The sequence below is a fragment of the Herpailurus yagouaroundi genome, unplaced genomic scaffold (genome assembly GCF_014898765.1).
Source record: "Herpailurus yagouaroundi ecotype Mexico unplaced genomic scaffold, PumYag 186, whole genome shotgun sequence".
Lineage (NCBI taxonomy): Eukaryota > Metazoa > Chordata > Mammalia > Carnivora > Felidae > Herpailurus > Herpailurus yagouaroundi.
In genome coordinates, this window is record NW_024412417.1 from 48,185,299 (window position 1) to 48,203,519 (window position 18,221).

Genomic DNA, 18,221 nt, shown 5'->3' on the forward strand with positions numbered 1-18,221 from the left:
CGCCGTGAGGCCGCCGCCCCCCGCGCCCGGGCCGCGGCCCCGCGTGGCCGTGAAGATGGCCTTCCGCAAGGCCTACTCCATCAAGGACAAGCTCCAGGCCATCGAGCGCGTCAAGGGCGGCGAGCGGCAGGCCAGCGTGTGCCGAGACTTCGGCGTGCCGGGCGGCACGCTGCGCGGCTGGCTCAAGGACGAGCCCAAGCTGCGCTGGTTCCTGGAGCAGCTGGGCGGAGAGGTGGGCACGCAGCGCAAGAAGATGCGGCTGGCCAACGAGGAGGAGATCGACCGCGCCGTCTACTCGTGGTTCCTGGCGCTGCGCCAGCACGGCGTGCCGCTGTCAGGGCCGCTCATCCAGGCTCAGGCCGAGGCCTTCGCGCGCCAGATCTACGGGCCCGAGTGCACCTTCAAGGCCAGCCACGGCTGGTTCTGGCGCTGGCAGAAGCGCCACGGCATCTCCAGCCAGCGCATCTATGGCGAGGCCGAGCCTCTGGCCGCGGGCCCCGCGCCCGGCCCGCCCGTCAAGCAGGAGCCCGCACAGCCCCCCGGCTCCAGCTCCGGCCCCCTGCCCGAGCGGGCTCCGGCCCCGCCGCCCCCCGCCGAGGGCGGCTACGGAGACGAACAGATCTACAACGCGAACGTCACTGGCCTCTACTGGAAGCTGCTTCCGGAGCAGGCCGCGCCCCTGGGCGCGGGAGACCCCGGCGCGGGGGGCTGCGGCCGCCGCTGGCGGGGCGACCGGGTGACAGTGCTGCTGGCCGCCAACCTGACCGGCAGCCACAAGCTGAAGCCGCTGGTCATCGGGCAGCTGCCAGACCCGCCCAGCCTGCGCCACCACAACCAGGACAAGTTCCCAGCCTCCTACCGCTACAGCCCGGATGCCTGGCTCAGTCGCCCACTGCTGCGGGGCTGGTTCTTCGAGGAGTTCGTCCCTGGCGTGAGGCGCTACCTGCGCCGCAGCTGCCTGCAGCAGAGGGCTGTGCTGCTGGTGGCCCACCCGCCCTGCCCAAGCCCGGCTGCCAGGACGCCCGCCCTGGAGGAGAATGAGGAGGCCCTCAGGCGGTGTCGGCCTGAGCCCCTCAGCTCCCCAGAAGAGCTGCAGACCCCGGATGGTGCCGTGCGGGTGCTGTTCCTGTCCAAGGGCAGCAGCCGGGCACACATCCCTGCTCCCCTGGAGCAGGGAGTGGTGGCCGCCTTCAAGCAGCTGTACAAGCGGGAGCTGTTGAGGCTAGCTGTGTCTTGTGCGGGGGGCTCCCCGTTGGACTTTATGCGCAGCTTCATGCTCAAGGACATGCTGTACCTGGCCGGCCTCTCCTGGGACCTGGTGCAGGCTGGCAGCATTGAGCGGTGCTGGCTTCTCGGCTTGCGGGCGGCCTTCGAGCCTCGGCCCAGTGAGGAGTGTGTTGGGCAGCCAGCGGGCCAGGCCGAGGAGGCCGCGGAGCACAGCCGGGTGCTCAGCGACCTCACGCACCTGGCGGCCCTGGCCTACAAGCGCCTGGCGCCCGAGGAAGTGGCCAAGTGGCTGCATCTGGACGATGACGGGGGGCTGCCGGACAGCTGCAGAGAGGAGGCAGGCCCTGGCCGGCCCCCGCTGCTGGCCCCTGCCGCCCCTCCACCCCCCGCCAACCTACCCTCTGTTATGGGGGGTGGAGAGGAGGAGGAGGAGGCCGCGGTGCCCACTGCTGGGGAGGCGGTGCGGGGACTAGAGACAGCTCTTCGGTGGCTGGAGAACCAGGACCCCCGGGAGGTGGGGCCACCGAAGCTGGTGCAGCTGCGCTCACTGATCAGCATGGCCCGGAGGCTGGGAGGCATTGGTCCTTCTCCCGCAGTCCCCGAGGACGGGGTGTGACCAAGCCAGCCCAAGTGGCCCCCCAGTGGCTGTTCTCCTGCTGCACTTGGAGGGAGGGGACACACAGTCTTTCCATCTCCTCTCCTCCCCTCCCCAGAGGTGGCCCACCCTATGGCTCAGGGGGTTCCAGGGACCCCAGCACGGGCTGGCTTGGAGGGGCTCTGCTGGTGAAGGGTCGTTCTGCTCACTGGTCCCCCATCTCCCGAGGGAGGAGCTAGAAGAGAGGCCTCGGGCTCCTACACCTCCCTGGGCAAGCACACTCGTGGGGTCTGTGGTTCTAGCCAGGGTCCTTGCCGCACACACGACACCACGCACTTAACAGGGCAGCTGGCGGCGTTCGCGCCCCGGCCTTTGAGAGCCGAGATCTTCAGCCCTGTGCCTGTCTGTACCTCTGGCCCTCCTCCCCAGGGGCCCGTCACGTGCCCTGGACGAGGGTCCAGCACTCCTGTCAGTCTGGAGCTCTGGTGCTTTGTGGCTCCCGCGCTACAGCCATGTGATCATCTCCATGGGGAAGCACCCCAGTCAGTTTTGGTGTTTAGCACATTAAGTCCATTTTTACAGATACCCCTCATGGGAGCCAGGGTGGCGTCTCACCCCCACCCCCAGCCTGGGGCCAGTCTTGGAGGTTGGCTCTGTCGGCTGGGAAGGGAGGATAGTGCCCGGCACTCGGGGGGCCGGGCGTTCCGGGTGCAGCAGGGAGTGTAGATTTCTGTTCCACTGGGATTGTTAGTTTTCCTTAGGAAGATTCCATTCCAAAATCACACCTATTCTGTGGGGTTGGCAGCCTTCTCGCCTTCCTGGGCCCTGGTGATTTGACCAATGGCTGAATGACCTCCCCAGACCAGCCACAGCCCACTCGGTCCAGCCCCAGGGCCCAGAGCCACGCCGCCTCCTCGGCACTGGCCTGCGGCACTGACAGCCACACCAGGACAATCCCACAGTGCCTTAGTGCCCTCCAAGGCTTTTCCATCCCTCCAGCACTGCCAGGGGCGTGACGAAGGAGTGGCTTCCCACAGCCCCAGGAATTGGGCTTCCGAGTGGCCCAGCTGGAGAGAGGGAGGCAAGTGTTGGTGTGTCACTGCCCCGCTCTGGGCTCAGTCCTGCGGGTGGTCTGGGACCCGGAGGCACCCGGGGCCTTCGGGGACTGTCTGGGGAGCTGCTGCCCAGAGCTCTCGTGGAGGGCGGGGGCTGGGTCTGCGGTCCACACCCCCACCGCCCGCGTGCTCGCCGGACACTGCGGAGGCTGTAGGCCGGCAGTGTGCTGGTGGGAGGGAGGGGCAATGCACTGGTGAGGGAGCCCCCGGAGCAGCTCCCCGAGTCTGAGAACATAAACCGCTCCTTGGAGCTGTCCTCAGTCGAGGTGTGTGCGTGTTACATACGTGGGTCTCAAATCTGAGAGCTGAGGGGAGAAGTGGAGAATTTGGAAGCTTGACCAGGCAGGGGCCCAGCTGGCACCTCTGCTCGCTCACCTCAAGCCTGCACCCCTAGAGGAGCCGGTGGCCAGCTGTGGCTGGCCCTGGGACTCTAACCCAAGCAGCTGGCACAGGGCTTCAGGAAGCCTTCCTTCCACCACCTGATGGCAGCTCAGGGATGTAGGGCTGGGAGCCCGCGGGCGCTAGGCAGGGGTGCACCTGGGGCTCCAAGAGTGTCTTCAGGAGAACGGCTGAATACTCAAAGCAGCAAAGGTTGTTACTCTTAGGAAGAGGCTGTTGGGCCTGCTTGGGGTGTCCGGAGGGCATGGCAAAGGGCTGCAGAAGGGGGCACTGGGAAGTGGGTGTGTGGGCTCCTATTAAAACCACGCTTAACTTGTGTTTTGGAGAGAGTTGCCCATCTGAGATGCACGGCCTTGCCTGAGGGGGCTACGTGCTTGGGAAGCGACCCCCAGACATGGAGTGGACTGCAGGTGCAACGCCACCATGTGGGGAGGGGAACGGAGCGCCCGCGAGCTGAGGGGACCAGGGACCCCCAGCCCACGCCTCCACCCACTGTAGGTCAGGATTGCTATGCGGAGCCCTAGGATGGGCGCTGGGCACTGCTTGTCCCCAGATAGGGGTGTCCCCTGGTGAGGCTCATCTCCAGAGGCGTGTCCTCCAGGGGACCGTGGGCTTATGGGGGTGCACGCAGTCGAGCCTTTTCACGCCCATCCTTGCCGGAGGTGTTCACCCAGTCAGCCCAACGCGCTTTGTAATAAAAGTTCGTGTCAACTTCATACGCATCCCTGTTCTAAAGTCTTCTTTTAATATATTTTTTTGAATTTGGGGTATATTTTATTTTTTTAAGTAACCTCTACATGAAACACGGGGGCTGAACTCCTAACCCCAAGAAACAAGAGTTTCATTCTGTAGGACTGAGCCAGCCAGTTACCTGTAAAGTCTTATTTTTATAATTTTCTATCCAGTACTTAGATCTAGAACACCTCATGATTCAAAAAAGTGAGGAAGACAAAAAAACTGATGAAAGGAGAGACTAGACCCACCAGTCTCTTGAAAACCTAACTTTAGCCTTGTGGCATAAGCGGGCTTGTGGCCAGCCAATGATCAGGCTGCCGACCCGGCCCCCAAAGCCACTCTCGTTCCCGTCCTGTCCAGGGCCATCGCCATCTGGGGCGAGGCTGCCCCGCCAGCCAGGCTGGGGGCTCAGGGAGACGCCTCTCGTTCAGTGAGTGGCTTGCTCATGGCAGGGCTGGTCACAGGTTCGTCCCCTGCCCCACAAGCCAACCCGCCCAGGTTCTCGGGGACCGCGTGGGGAGATGCGCTGCTGGAGCCCGCCGACACACCGGAGGGTGAGGCTGGGGTGTCAGGAAGCCAGCGACTCCACCTGACCAGAGCTCTCTGGTGATGGTGACGTACAGCCAGGGCGGGTCGCCCCTGCCCCCATGCCACCTGCGCTCAACCAGCTCCCAGGAGCCCCGTGCCCCAAGCCTCAGCTCTGATGTACCTCTAAGCCCTTGGAATCTGGCTCTGTCAGCCCAAGTATGGTCACTCAGTGCTACAGGACAGCAGCATCTTTATTCCCATCTCAGAGAAGTCAGAAATGTCCTCAGGCTGACCCTCCTAACAGGCAGGAGGGCCAGTGTGCCAAGATGGAATGGGGCGGTGGAAGGGGGGTGGAGGGCAGGAGCGAGAGCAGGGTGGGCACTGCTACAGTGGCGGGGGGGGGGGTGGGGGTGCCACCAGGCCATCTACAGACAGGACTGATTTGCTCGTCTCGGCCTGCAGGTGGCACAATCAGCTAGCTCCACCCCGTGACTGGCACAGTGTCAGGAGGCCACTGGGGGAGGGGAGGGGAGCTCCAGCACTCCAGGGCCTTGCCGGGGGAGGGGGGTGGGCAGTGCGGGCAGCCCACCCTCCACCACAGGCCCCACAGCCTCAGTTCGGGACCTGAGTTCCCTGCCCTCCGGGCTGGTTGCTCCATTCAGGGACATGCCGAAGAGCCACGTCCTGCAGTTGAGGCCAGGCCACGAGACCCTCCAGGACAACCCATGCAAGGGTCATCAGGGCAAATCACCCAGATCCTGCTCCGCAGGGGCAGGGGGCCCACGGCCAGCTGAAGCCAAGTCTCTGTCCCGCAGCTGGCCGGGCCACCCTCCCAGACCGCCCGTGGCCTGCTGCCAGCTGGAGCACTGCGGCCACCCTGCGGGGGCTCTGCTCGAGTGTCCCCAAGGGAAGGACCTGGGTGCAGCTCCTCCTCAGCCAGGGCAAGGACACCCAGCCCCGTTCTCTTCTTGGGGCCTGGCAGGGTCAGGGCCCAGCTCCCTGTGGGTAGCCCCACCTAATGGCAGGTCAGCCTGGGGACGAGATGGATGTGGCTGGCTTCATTGCACAGAGCAAGTCTCTTGTGCAGTCTCTGCGTCACCCCCCAGCTGGCGGTGGTTACACAGCTGTCAGAAGGGCCCGCCCAGCTTCTCTGCTCCTGCCTCACGCAGCCAGCCCACCACGTCCCAACGCTCGGGCCCCCAGAACCCAGGCCACCCAGGAAGGGGTGCCACCGCCACGGTGCTCTCTGCCCCATGGTGGGGGGGGTTCCTACAGGTGAGGGGATCCCCTGCCTGCGAACCCCTCCAGTCCTGTCTTCATTTCCTCACGCAGGGATGGGGCAGCCCTGGGGGTTCCTGCCTGAGGGAGAGCTGCAGTGCCGGGAAGGGGCAGGGAAGGAGGGCCTGGGGGCGGCCACGGCCAGTGCCCGCTCCCTACTTCCCGCTCAGCTCCCTGGCCCGGCAGGTGGCAGCCTCCACGGCGCTCATGGTGGCCGCCCGCAGCCCGCCCCGCTCCAGCGCATGGAGCCCATAGATGGTGGTGCCGCCTGGCGTGCACACGTCTGTCCGCAGCTGAGCCGGGTGCTGCCCCTTCTGCAGCAACAACTTGGCCGTGCCCTGGGGAGAGGGGCACCGGCGGTGACTCAAGGGAGGCTCAGTCCCACTGTGTAGCCTGCTCTGCCTGCCATCCCAGATCCTAACTCAGGTTTCCCGGGCCTGCTGTCTCCCTTCCCGCTGCTCTGCAGACACCCCAGCCTATCCCTCTTCACACAGTCCCTGGGGGCTGCCCTCACTCACCAGCAGGGTCTGGGCAGCAATGCGGTGGGCCAGGCCACTGGGCATGCCCATCTTGATGGCACCTTCGGCCAAGGCCTCGGAGAAGGCACACACCTGCAGCAGTGAGGGGTGGGGACTGACAAAGCTGACGCTCTCCCTGGATGAAGCACCCAGTCTGGAGAAAGCGTAGAACCTTCAGAAACAAGGCCCAGAGCACTGGCCACCAGTGCAGGAACCCGGTCTGAGGCTTGAGCCCAGGGCTCCGACTGGAGGAGTCCTGAGCCTCAAAGCGGGGGGAGAGCAGAGACACAGGCAGCTCGGGGATCAAGCCATCTGATCCCAAAGGCAGGGGTCACTGCAGGGACTTGAAAAGGCTCCGCTCTGTCAAGGGCCGGCCTGGGGGGTGGGGGATAAGACAACACTCACGAAGGCCACACCGCTGCCACTGAGGCCGGTGTGGATGTCCACGTGGGCCTCAGGCACCTCCTCGCACTGCCCGCAGGCCTCCAGCAGGGTCTGCAGGAGCTCGGCGTCGCTGTTTCCAGTGTGGCGGCCGCGGGCCATCACCATAGCGCCCTCTTGAACCACGCAGGGCAGGTTGGGGGAGATCCGCAGCACCCGTGTGGCTGGTGGCAACAGCTGGCCAGAGAGAGGCAGGGGTCAGGGAACGGGTGGGGTCGGCGCTGCCACGCAGGCCTTCGCCTCCGTCAGCCGTGGGCTCCCCTCCCCGGGTCCTGGGCGCGGTGCCAGGAAGAGCCTGAACCTCAGGCCCCTCGGCCCCCTGTTCGGGCTGTCTGGAAGGCCAAGTGTCACACGTCTCACCCATCCCGCCTCCCTAAAGGGCTAGAGTCAGGTTGGCACCAGTCTCAGATGGCAAGGGGTGGGAAGCAGAGCCTGGCCAGCAGAACTGACTCCGGGGGCAAAGCCTCACCTCCCACATAACCCCCACTCACCTCCTCCAGGGTACTCAGAGAGATCCCAGCGGCCACAGACACCAAGATGTGCTCAGTGGTTACCACGGGGGCCACCTCTGCCAGGACAGCTGGCAGGACATGGGGCTTGGTGGCAAAGAAGACTAACCAGCAGTTCTGCACAACCTCCTGGTTGGAGTGGGTGGTCTGGCAGCCCAGAGCCTGCAGTGGGGACAGCGGGATCATGGCTGGGGTGAAGTGCGGCAGCCTCCCAGACCGTGGCCCTTCCTGCTAGAGGCCACCCTGCATCCCCAGGGGTCCCCAGGGATCTCTCCTCCCATTGCAAACGCCTGCACCAGCCCCCTCACAATGCCCAAGACTCACCCAGACCACGGGTTCTTGCTCAGGACCCAACCTGCCCCTCACGGGCCTTGCTGATGTCAGGACCTCCTCACGCCCTCTGACCCCAGGGAGGGCCCACAACCATCTCTGCCCACCCCGACACACAGATACACGTGCACACACACACGCCCCGTTACTCCGCCCTTGCTCTCCACAACCTTGACTTTCCTTCTAGTCTCTGACCTCCTCTTTCCCCAACCCAGACAGTCTCAAAAGTTCAGCCAACTAAGCAGCGTTCCCTTGTCCCCAGGAAGTGTCTCAGAGGAACAGGAGCCAAGAGCCACCATGAGCCCCCTCTCCCCCCCCACCAGGATAGCCTCGACTCAGAAGAGCCGGGGACCAGCTCACCCGGAAGTGGCAGAGGTTCCTGTCACTTGGTGCGCTGGCTAGTATGTGTTGAGCTTCGACTTTTCCTGGAGAGAAAGGCAAAGAGCAGAAAGGTCAGTGAGGAGGTGGGGTGGAAGGAAGGAACAGGGGCCAGCCTGGCCTGCCCCTCGCCGAAGGGTCTCTCACACTCAGCCGTGCCTGGGCCGTCCTGGCCGCTGGCTGCCTGAGACTCTGTAAGAACCGAAGTGCGTGGCAGGCGTGTTCCACTCGGCTGGGACCAGGCAATCACGTCCATCCTGTGGTACTTGTCAGTCTCCACCACCCATCTGTGGCCGCGGCCGCAGGCCCCGCTAGACACAGGGGCCAGGAGCTTGCCTAGTCTCATGAGGACATGGATCTCAGGGGCCTATACCTCGAGGGACAGGAAGGCAGGGGAGGAGGGGGCCGTGGTGGGTAGGGAGGCCAAACAGGGGCAAGCTTCCGGGGGAGCCGGGGGTATATCTGTGCTGGAATGTCCGCGCTGGGGCTAAACGCCCATTTGGTAGAAATCATCTGCACCTGTCGGGTACAGGGCTGAGGAGATTAAGTTTCTGTAAGGTCTAACAGGAAGACAGAAGTGCACCCCACAACCCAAACACAAGGCCAGTTAGTCAGGACAATGACAAGTGCCATGCATTCCTACCGCTACTGTGTTCAACACTGAATCTGCACCACCCTGGAAGGAAGGAGATACTGGCGGTTTTACAGGTAAAACACTTGAGAGTTTTGCAGTAACGTATTTTCTGATGATTTTGACCCCACTGAACCTTGACTGTGGCTGAAGGGAGAAAGCCAGCCTATAATCTACACGTAAAGGTTTCTAAATCCCGTGGAGTAAGTTTAGGGACAGCATTATCATGCCTTGCTGCAAACCAGTGGTTCACCACCAGGGAAGTCTCTGCCCCTTTCCAACCCCAGGGGACTTGTGGCAACTGCTGGAGACAGTTTTGCCTCTCACAACAGGGGATGCTACTGACATCTAGTGGGAAGAGGCCAAAGACGCGGCCAAACACCCTACAATGTGAAGGATGGAGAATTATCCCACCCCAAATGTCCACAGTGCTGCGGAGGCTGTGAAAACCTGCAGCGCGCCGCCAGAGTAGAGCCGGCAAACAAACAGGAAACAGGAGGCTCAAAGGTCAGGCAACTGGACCCAGGCAGACCAAGTAGTTAGTAGGAGATCCCGGGCTCTAAGCTAGCGCTGTCCAAGAAGAATATCACTGAAGCCACGTAGAGAACGTCACGCTTTCTAGTAGTCACATGAAACAAGTAAGGAAAATAGGTGAAATCAATCGTAACATATTTGACTTAACACGATATAAAGAAAATGCTATTCTTCCAAAACTTCGTTTCAGTCAGCATTAAAAGTTACCAAAATATGTTACTTTCTCTTTTCTTGTGTGCTAAATCTTCCAAACCCGACGTAGATTTTATGCCATAAACTCACGCCACATCTCAACGCGAACCATCCACATTTCCATGGTGGGCGGTCTATGGCCCCATGTGGCTCCTGGCCAGTGCGGGGACAACCAACTCTAAGCCTCCTACGCACAGCCGTCCCCGCTGTGCTCACAGGGACGCAGGGTCCCCAGGAGCAGAGTCCGCCTTCCGCCCGGGCCCACGCCCGCCGGGCCGGACCCGCCCCGCTCCGCTTCCACGGTGCCCTCGCTCCCCGCCCAGGAGCTCTGCGGGATGCATCCCTCCACGCAGAGAAACCCTTCCCTCGCACAACCGGCCGGTGTCGGACGCCCGCTGGTCCCCAGGCCCAGGGACCCACGCGCCCCCACGCCGGAGGCGCCCTACCTGCTCGAATGAAGCCCTGAGCGAGGGCCTCTGCCATACGCCCGGCGCCAACAAAGCCCACGCGTAACTGGTCCAGACCGGGTGCCGCCACCACCGCCATCTCGCCACCGCCCCGCCAGGCCTTGCTCCGCCCCACGCCCTCGGCCCCGCCAATGGGCTACGCCGGCCCGCCCTGTCCTTGTCTATTGGCTGCCTGGACTTCACGCCCCGCCCACTCCCTTCCGGGCTCTGCGCCCTACCGCTCGACTAGCAGTACCGCTCCAGTCCCTCCCCGCGCTGCTCATTGGTCCGGGAGAGCGGGGCGCTGCGGCTCCGGTGGGCGGGGCGCCGCGCCCCGTCTTCCACCGCGCGTTGGAGAGTCTGGCAGAAGCGCCGCGTCTGGCGAGGTGGGTGAAGCTTCCGTGGCAGGATTCTGGGGGCCTGGTGTCGATCAGCTCCTGATCGGAGCTTGAGAGACTCCGTTCAGTGGCCAAGGGTTGGAAAAGGTGGGGGTTCCTCCGAGTCCTTCCGGAGGTCTGTGCCCTGGAGCGTGCCTGGTTGGGTGTCCCTCGCGCGAACGCCGCAGAGTCCGGGAAACCACTGGCGCTGGACAGTTTAGCCTCCAGGTGAAAGCATCGTCCTGATTCCGATGAAGGGCCCGGGCGGGCGAGGTCCTGACCCTGGCCAATCATTACAACATGTCAGGAGCTAGGGAGTGGAGCCCTACCAGCCTTAGGCCGTTTTCTCTGGGTGGCAGCCACGTTCTCAGGGGCACCCAGGTTCTCTCTTTGGAACCTGGGAGTGGACTCGGGTGGGGAGGGCAGGGCTGCCTGGCCAGGCCTTGTTGTCAGCCCCTGTCCAAGCTTCAGCAGGTCCAGGTGACAGCATAACAGTTTCACTGCCAGTGAAACGTGTGAACGGGGCATGTATTGACTGCATTAATGAAGTTCCTCCAGCCAACCTGGATCTTGGTTTTCATGGGCCTCGCAGGTTGCTGCGATAAGGCAGGAGAGGTCTTCCTGAGGCCTGGCTCCCCAGCGGAGACCTGGCCCATCTTGTTGTTGGTCCTGGGGGAGATGGGAGTGCTTGGCCACCGCCAGAGCCCATGTTTGAAACTGATGGGAGGGTAGCGGTAGTAGTACTTGTTTTTCTTTTTTCAGTTTATTTATTTTGAGAGAGAGAGCGAGTGAGCCTGGGGGAGGGGCAGAGAAGAGAGAATCTCAAGCAGGCTCCACGCTGTCAGCACAAAGCCCAACTCGGGACTCGATCCCATGATCCTGGATCATAACCTGAGCTGAGATCAAGAGCAGGGTTTTGTTTTTTTTGTTTTTGTTTTTTTTAATGTTTATTTTTGAGAGAGAGAACGCAAAAGGGGGAGGGGGAGAGAGAGGGAGACGAGAATCTGAAGCAGGCTGCAGGCTCTGGGCTGTCAGCACAGAGCCTGACACGTGACTCAAGCTCATGAACCGTGAGATTGTGACCTGAGCCAAAGTCAGACGCTCAACCGACTGAGCCATCCAGGCACCCCTCAAGAGCCGGCCTCTTAACCAACTGAGCCCCCCGGGTGTCCCAAATGTTTGTAATCTTTAATTGGCACGGGAAAAATAAAGCTTGGAGAGTGAAGATGGTAGTTTTTCTGTTTAAGATTGCATTTTAAAAACGTTTTAGGGCGCCTCGCAGTTGGGCATCCAACTCTTGATTTCAGCTTGACTCTTGGTTTCGGCCAGGGTGGTGATCCAAGGCCACGGGATCAGACTCCACACTTAGCGTGGAACCTGCTTGAGATTCTCGCTTTCCCTCTGCCCCTCCCCGCACGTATGCTCTCTCTCTCTAAAGTAAGTAAAATTTTTAAAAATGTTTGGTTACTCTAAACTCTACTTTGACACATTCTAAACTCTTCAACGATGAAATCCCCTCATTCACTCAGCACTGCCCCTGCAGGGTGTGAGCCCTGCTCCAAGGAAAGCCATGGAGCAGCAGACTGGGCCGCGGAACCCATACCTTGAGGACTTGCATTCTGGCTGGGGACGCAGCCCCTCTGTGACGCGATGCGCACGCGCACACACACACACACACACACACACACACACAGAACAGTACGGAGGATGGCTCAGGACACACAGCCACTCTTTGTGTCCTGCCACGTGTGTGCAGGTCTCTGCTCTGCAGGGGCCTCCCTCTGTATGTGCTCACGTGGCTGGCTCAAGCTCCATCTCAGGCACCACCCCCTCCCTGAACTCCTGAGCAGAGTCTTCTTTGTTCACAAGGGCTGGAGCCCAGGGAATACAGGGCTGACCCACGTCCTAGAGCTCAAGTCCTGGGGGGAGGAGCAGGCTCCTAAGTGCTCCCAGACCAGCACACAGGAGTCCCACAGCAGAGTGGGCACTCAGAGAAAGGAACACCTCAACTGAGGCCTAAAAGGTGGACAGGCACTGACATGAGGGTCCTGGGCCAGCCCCAGCAGAGCCCTGCGGGAGAAACACACAGCCTGCTGGAGAAGGGGTGGGGACAAATGCCATGAAAGACCAGCTAGGTACAGGGACAGAGGTGGGAATTTGTGTGCCTGGCACTGAGAAGACAGCCAATACTGCCTGAACAGAGGGAGGAATTAACATGGCAGACACATCTGGGGTCAGAAGGAAGCTGGGGGCCACCTGCATGAGGATGACCAAGGGTGACCCAGGAGAGAGGGGACCTGAGAGGAGGCGGGCCCAAAGCCAGGGAAGGTGTCTGGGTCCTGGGCTAGGCAGTACTGAGGGTTTTCAAGTTGGGTACTCCTGGGTCCACACCCCAGCACTGACTGGCTGGCTGGGGGACTCTGCTGTATTCCTGCTGAGAATGGGGAGGCCTGAGCTGCTCTCCCCTACCCACCTTTGTGACAGGCCCTCCTCTGTGACACCTTTGCTACTGTCCAGGGAGAAGGTCGGGCCAAGCCCCATCACAAGCTGCGGCCTGATGGCTAGGGAGATGAGGGGCCAGGCCTGGCTCAGCTCTCTCTTGGGGTCCCAATCACCACGCTCCCCTTGGGTCCATCCAGATGCCTACTCAGCCTGTCCAACTCCAGAGCAACCTCATGGCCCAGGGTCCTGGGGCAAACAGGCAGGCCCCGGGAGTTCAGGCCACCCAGGCCTACATATGACCTCATGTGGAAAGGCTAAGCGGTGGCCACAGCACCAGCTGGGACCACTAACAGGTGCTCTGCCCTGCACCCCCACCACTTGACTGTCCACTGCCTCCGCCCTGCAGCCTACCCAGGTACAGCTGGCCACCCTGGCCCAGCAGCTTTCTGAGGAACCAGCAGGTGAATGGTGGGTCCTGGGGCCAGCCAGGCGCACGGAGGCAGTGCCCATGGTGGGAGGGACACAGCTGGCACAGAGCTGCTGGGGGTAGGCCTGGGAAAATAGACTTTATTGGCTCCCAGGGAATGGGAGAGCAGGATCAGAAGTGGACACGCTTAAGACCCAGAGACCGGCATTGGGGAGCAAGGTGCCGGGCCTGGCCAGGCCTTGGTTTCCCTGAGGACAGACACGAATGGTGGCCTCACTGCACAGCTGCTCAGAGCCGCCCTGGCAGAGGGGTGAGAATGTGGGCCCCCGGTGCTGGCAGTGCCCTTGGCTCCCGGCACGGTCTGAGGGTGTCATCTCTGGGGCTTCGGGGGCAGCCGGCACCTGCTCCCACACCGTGCTTCACTTCCGGGCCTGTTCGTAGTTGTGGGTGAACCAGGCACAGGTCTCCTTCACAGCTGCAGAGGTGGGCGGGTGACAGGTGGTGGCAGGTGAGGGCCGAGGCTGCGCTGACCTCCACTGGAGGAGATGCGGAGGGTGGAGACCCCAGGACACAGGCAGTCACCCCTTCTGGGTCCTGCCTCCCCGACAAGGGTTTGGACACCAAATCTACAGGGTGTCTTCAGCTCCAAGCAAGGAAGCCACTGCTTAAGGAGGGGCAGGAGTGACCCAAAGCCAAGAAGGAGGGGCTGGGAGGTCCCGAGGGATGGGGTGGGAGAGCCACGGGAGGGCTGGGGGCTCACCCTGCTTGAAGGGTGTGAACCGGAAGTCGGGCAAGTAGGTCCGAAGCTTGCCGTTACTGGCCGTCTTCTTGAACTGCCCATCTGACTTGCTTGTATCAAACTAGGTGCCCAGTCAAGGCCACAGCACAAGGGGCACCCGCCCCACCAGCCTGCCCTTGAACCTGCCTTTCCCAGGGGAGCTTTGGGGACAAAAGAGCGCCCCTCCTCTCCAGCTGCCAGGCGAGAGCCATTCTGCATCCATCAGCCCCACAGCGTCCTGCCCCAGAGCCAAAGGATACAGTGACCTCCCCGCGGAAGTCCATGGCCTCCACCACGGCTTCGGCTGCCTCCTGGATAGAGACCTCATCCTCCTCACCCACTGTGGGGAGCAGGGGGGACCAACAGTCAGGTGAGGCCTCCTCCACCCGGCCTTGCAGCTACCCAGCCCCCCGCCACACTCCCATTCCCAGCCCCAGCTGCCCTCGGCACAGACGTGGGTTCTGCCCCCGGGCAGGGGCAGTGGGGCCACAGGGTGCCCACCTGACAGGATGATGGGTTCCACCTCATCGTACTCCCGCAGGACCCAGATGAAGAGCCGAGCCAGGTCCTGGAAGTCAGACAGGGTCAGAGGACACAAGCCACTCCCACCTGGAGCCACAGGCCACCTCTCTTGGGTGGCCCTGTTCGGTGAGGGCACAGCCTGGGCTCCCCGGGGGGGAGGTCTCTCCCTTTGGGCAGCTTAGCCACCCCAGCCTACCTGACAGAGAGTCTTATCTTTCACTGAGCTCAGAGCTGCACCCAGCGACTCCCATGGGGCCAGGCACCTATAGGGACCCAGCGAGGACCAGTGGCTGCTGCTCCAGAGGCTCAGCCTGGACCCTCACTCCTTTCTGGGGCTCCCTCACACTATGGCCTTCCCACAGCCAGCATGGCAGGCCAGGGAACGTTCTAGTAGAGAGCTAGGCCCAGTCCTGCACAAACCAGTGAGTAGATGAACTGCCTCCGTGGCTTGCCAGTGCCCCACACCGTCAGGGCTGAGCCGCTGCCTGCAGATTCAGGGAGGGGGCAGGTGTCAGAGGGGACTCCACCAGCCACCCCCCACCCCCCCACCCCCCGGACCTCACCAAGCAGGCACTCACTCTTAGCCAGGTGCACCTTGTGGATGAGGCCGGGCAGCACGTGGCCGTCCTCAATGTTGAAGTTGTCGTGGGGCCCGAAGACGTTGGTTGGGATGACGGCGGTAAAAGTGCAGCCGTGCTGCTGGAAGTAGGCCCTGCAGGGTCACAGCGTCTCTTGCGGCGCTCGCCTGGGACCGCTGACCCCACCACACCCGCCCTGGCCTCTGAGGGGGGCAAAAACCGAGGCCCGCAAAGAGAGGGCACGATGCTTGGGAGCTGTGCCAAGGTACCCACTGGGCCCTCCTCCCTTTTCCTGTCCGGCCTCAGCCGGGCCAGCGGGCGGACGACCTGTTCTGCACGTCGATCATCCTCTTGGCGTAGGAGTAGCCAAAATTGCTGTTGTGCGGCGGCCCATTGTGGATCTAGGGGAGCAGAGGCAGCCTTTGCTTTCCTGGCCCCGCCCCCCGCTGGCCCCGCCCCCCCGCTGGCCCCGCCCCTCACCATAGTCTCGTCAATAGGGTAGGTGGTCTTGTCCGGGAAGATGCAGGTAGACAGGCAGGAGACCACCTTGCGCACGCCCACCTCGAAGGCCGAGTGCAGGACGTTGTCGTTGATGTGAATGTTTTTCCTCTGGCGTGGGGGTGAGGGGGGTGGGCAGGGCAGATTCAAGCCCCTCTGAATCTGCTGGCAGGACCCCAGCCCTTACCTGCTCCTCCAGGGTCAGAAGCAGGACACACCCTGGCCCCTCCCACGAGGGCAGCACCTGAGCCAGTTTATCCTAACTGCTCCTGGGGACAAGGCTAGACCTCCCAGCATAGACCTCCCAGCAACCATGCCCCCTCTGGGCCTGTTACATCCTAGGCAGGCAGTCCTTTGACACCCCCCCCCCCCCAACCCTTGGGGCCGTGGGGCGGGGCCGGCTGGAGGAGAGGACCACATTCCCTAGCTCAGGGCTGGGCCTCACCCTCACAGGCTGCTGAGGGCAGGCCCGATCTAGCCTCCAACAAGGGTGGAGAGAAGGGGCCCCTCCACTCCCCTAGCCCAAGGAGACTACCCAACTTTACCAGCCGGTAGCAGTGAAGCTTTGGGCAGCCCCACCCCTCCCCAGACCCCACTTTCCCCAGACCCTGGGATGAGACTGGGCATGAGATGGCCCAGACATTTGGAGGCGGAGAGGCTTTGACTAGGCGGCCTTCTTGGATGACTGGCCTGAGACAAGGAAAGCCCTGGGGTGGGGCGCCCCGGGGCAGGATCTGATCTGAGCCTCTGCCATCCCTGCGCCATAAAGACCAGATGCCCAGCAATGGTGGGTCCAAGCCTCAGGGGCGCAGCCTGGCAGGAGCAGGGCTATAGGCAGAACCTTGCTCCCCTCCTGCCCCTTCCACCACATCCCAGGCCCCCAGGTCAGACACCTCAGACCCAGAGCCCAGCTCACACCTCTGTGCCCCCAGAATGCATGGTAGGCCTGGTTCAGCGCAGCTGGACCAGAGATCCTGGGAGCAGAAGGGTCTAGAGACCTGGGGGGGCTCTGCGGGTAAAAACCAACCCTATCGAAGTCAAACAGCGAAGGCTGGCTATTCTCAGTTCCTCCAACCCACAGTCAACTCCATGGCTTTTCCTGTGGGGCCAAATGCCCCCACCCACCTGTACGCCCATCTGCCTACAAAGCGAGTGTGGGTCACCGGGGACCCCATGGGGACTGCCCCCACCAGGCTGTGCCAAGCCCTGACCCTCAGGGACTTCCTGGGGCCGACAAATGAGCATGAAAAGCCAACAAGAACTTCCCAGTGCTCCACGGGGCCCTCTCACTTACCCAGAAGTCCAAATTGTATTTGATATTCCTGAACAAGCCCCCCACCATTGCAGCAAGGTGGATGACATGTGTGGGCCGGACCTTTTCAAACAGGGCTCGGGTCTGTGCAGCATCCCTGGGAGGAGCCGGGGAAGGAACTAGCACCCTGGGGGTGGGGTGACGGGGGCAGGAGTAGACAGGGCTGATGGCAGGAAAGGCTGCCACAAAGGAAAGTGGCCCGTGCAGGCGCTGGCTGGTATGAGGGTGTGGACCTCCAGAAGAGAGAGGAGGATGTTTGCCTAGGAACAGAGCTGCACACACCCAAGCCAGGCCAGACACCTGGCGGGGAGGACCCAGACCGGAGGCTACCAGGCTCAGGGACAGGCCTGGCCTGGAGCTCTGGGTCTATAGATGGTGTGGGTGAGTGTGCTCCAGGGATGGGTCCACTTACGTGAGGTCAGCATCTTTGGAGGAGACGAACACCCAGTCCTCTCCAGGCAGCCCAGCTCCATCTGCTACCACCTCTTGGATGGCTCTGCCCACCAGCCCAGAGCCACCTGTCACTAGGATTCGCACTGACCCCCCAGGCTCACTCATGTTGGCTACACCTGTGGGGGCAAATGGTGGGAGGCATATGGAGCCCCACTCCCTGTAGATGTCCCTGCGTGGGGTCACTGCCCTTGGTTAGCACTGGGCCCCAGGGCAACTGTCCAAAGGCTAGACCGAGGTTTCCTGGGGCAACTGGGACAGGATGAGACCCGCAGGGGAGGAGAGAGAGCCTGCTGGGGACCACCCGAGTCTCCCCCTCCCCGCCCCATTCCCTAGGAATCCTTCTGCCTAGAAGCTCACAGGCCATAGACAAGGAAGAGGAGAGCCCGTGTTTGCAGTCCGGTGCCCGGTGGCAGCCAGCTGCTCCAGGAGAGCCTCTGCCAGCCTAGTTCCTCCTAGGCAGGTGGCACTTCCGGCTCAGAACTGGACAAGCCTCGGGGCGCCACCACCCTCGAGAACCCTAGCCTAGGGGCTGGAAATCTGCTCCGGCCCCTACAGGACGGCTCTGACCCAGCTGCAGGGCCTGATGGCCAGCATCAACCGGAGGGGATACTGCCGCGACATCGGCTGCTCCCGACCGCGCCTACAGTCCAGCAGCAGGTCGGTGGGGAAACACCACCGAGGCCGGGACTCCTCCCACGCCCCGTTCCTCTCCCAGATCCCCGGGACACCTCCACGCCCTCGGAGTCCCCACACCCCTCAGGGTTCTGCGGCTGTCACGGCACATCGAGGGCCGGAGCCGCAGCTCGCCACGCCGGGTCCCCGCCGGGATCCTCGGCGCCGCCGCGCGGCGTCTCACCTGTGCACTGCCCCACCTGCCCGTCGCCCGAAGAGCGGCTTCCGGCAGCGGATTGAGCGTCCAGACGCGTGCAGGGGCCAGGTGGAAGGGGCGGAACCGGGAGGGACCCGGCGGGCCCTCCC

The 18,221-nt window shown here is 62.7% G+C and overlaps 3 protein-coding genes across 4 annotated transcripts; 1 reads left to right on the forward strand and 2 right to left on the reverse strand.

Annotated features, from left to right (window-relative positions):
* The first annotated feature begins 6 nt into the window (after window positions 1-6).
* Window positions 7-4,058, forward strand: TIGD5 (tigger transposable element derived 5). The gene has a single exon (XM_040494645.1). The coding sequence runs from the start codon at window positions 56-58 to the stop codon at window positions 1,841-1,843; it is 1,788 nt and encodes a 595-aa protein (XP_040350579.1). The 5' UTR covers window positions 7-55; the 3' UTR covers window positions 1,844-4,058.
* A 774-nt stretch (window positions 4,059-4,832) lies between these two features.
* On the reverse strand, window positions 4,833-9,981 carry PYCR3 (pyrroline-5-carboxylate reductase 3). 2 transcript variants are annotated; one of them, XM_040494647.1, is made up of 6 exons: window positions 9,857-9,981; window positions 8,036-8,100; window positions 7,328-7,507; window positions 6,801-7,013; window positions 6,396-6,549; window positions 4,833-6,215 (listed from the first exon to the last, which is right to left on the reverse strand). In XM_040494647.1, the coding sequence occupies exons 1-6, from the start codon at window positions 9,954-9,956 to the stop codon at window positions 5,869-5,871; spliced, it is 1,059 nt and encodes a 352-aa protein (XP_040350581.1). In that variant the 5' UTR covers window positions 9,957-9,981; the 3' UTR covers window positions 4,833-5,868. The 2 variants fall into 2 exon arrangements, with proteins under 2 accessions (XP_040350581.1, XP_040350582.1); XM_040494648.1 differs by having other exon boundaries at window positions 5,918-6,215; window positions 6,396-6,488.
* Window positions 9,982-13,213: 3,232 nt separating this feature from the next.
* On the reverse strand, window positions 13,214-18,221 carry GFUS (GDP-L-fucose synthase). The gene is made up of 11 exons (XM_040494652.1): window positions 18,100-18,221; window positions 17,203-17,359; window positions 16,773-16,887; window positions 15,461-15,589; window positions 15,308-15,381; window positions 14,981-15,114; window positions 14,823-14,887; window positions 14,382-14,448; window positions 14,141-14,220; window positions 13,863-13,962; window positions 13,214-13,577 (listed from the first exon to the last, which is right to left on the reverse strand). The coding sequence occupies exons 2-11, from the start codon at window positions 17,346-17,348 to the stop codon at window positions 13,522-13,524; spliced, it is 966 nt and encodes a 321-aa protein (XP_040350586.1). The 5' UTR covers window positions 17,349-17,359; window positions 18,100-18,221; the 3' UTR covers window positions 13,214-13,521.

What these genes read in the sequence shown, in the direction of transcription:
- TIGD5 (XM_040494645.1), top strand. Translation starts at nt 56, where the DNA reads ATGGCCTTCCGCAAGGCCTACTCCATCAAGGACAAGCTCCAGGCCATC.
- PYCR3 (XM_040494647.1), bottom strand. Translation starts at nt 9,956, where the DNA reads ATGGCGGTGGTGGCGGCACCCGGTCTGGACCAGTTACGCGTGGGCTTT. An exon ending in GGAACCTCTGCCACTTCCGG is followed by an intron (nt 7,508 to 8,035) that starts GTGAGCTGGTCC and finishes TCCCCACTGCAG; the next exon opens with GCTCTGGGCTGCCAGACCAC. An exon ending in TTGCTGCCCAGACCCTGCTG is followed by an intron (nt 6,216 to 6,395) that starts GTGAGTGAGGGC and finishes CCCTCTCCCCAG; the next exon opens with GGCACGGCCAAGTTGTTGCT.
- GFUS (XM_040494652.1), bottom strand. Translation starts at nt 17,348, where the DNA reads ATGAGTGAGCCTGGGGGGTCAGTGCGAATCCTAGTGACAGGTGGCTCT. An exon ending in AATACAATTTGGACTTCTGG is followed by an intron (nt 15,590 to 16,772) that starts GTAAGTGAGAGG and finishes CCCCCACGCCAG; the next exon opens with AGGAAAAACATTCACATCAA. An exon ending in GGAACCCATCATCCTGTCAG is followed by an intron (nt 14,221 to 14,381) that starts GTGGGCACCCTG and finishes TGCTCCCCACAG; the next exon opens with TGGGTGAGGAGGATGAGGTC.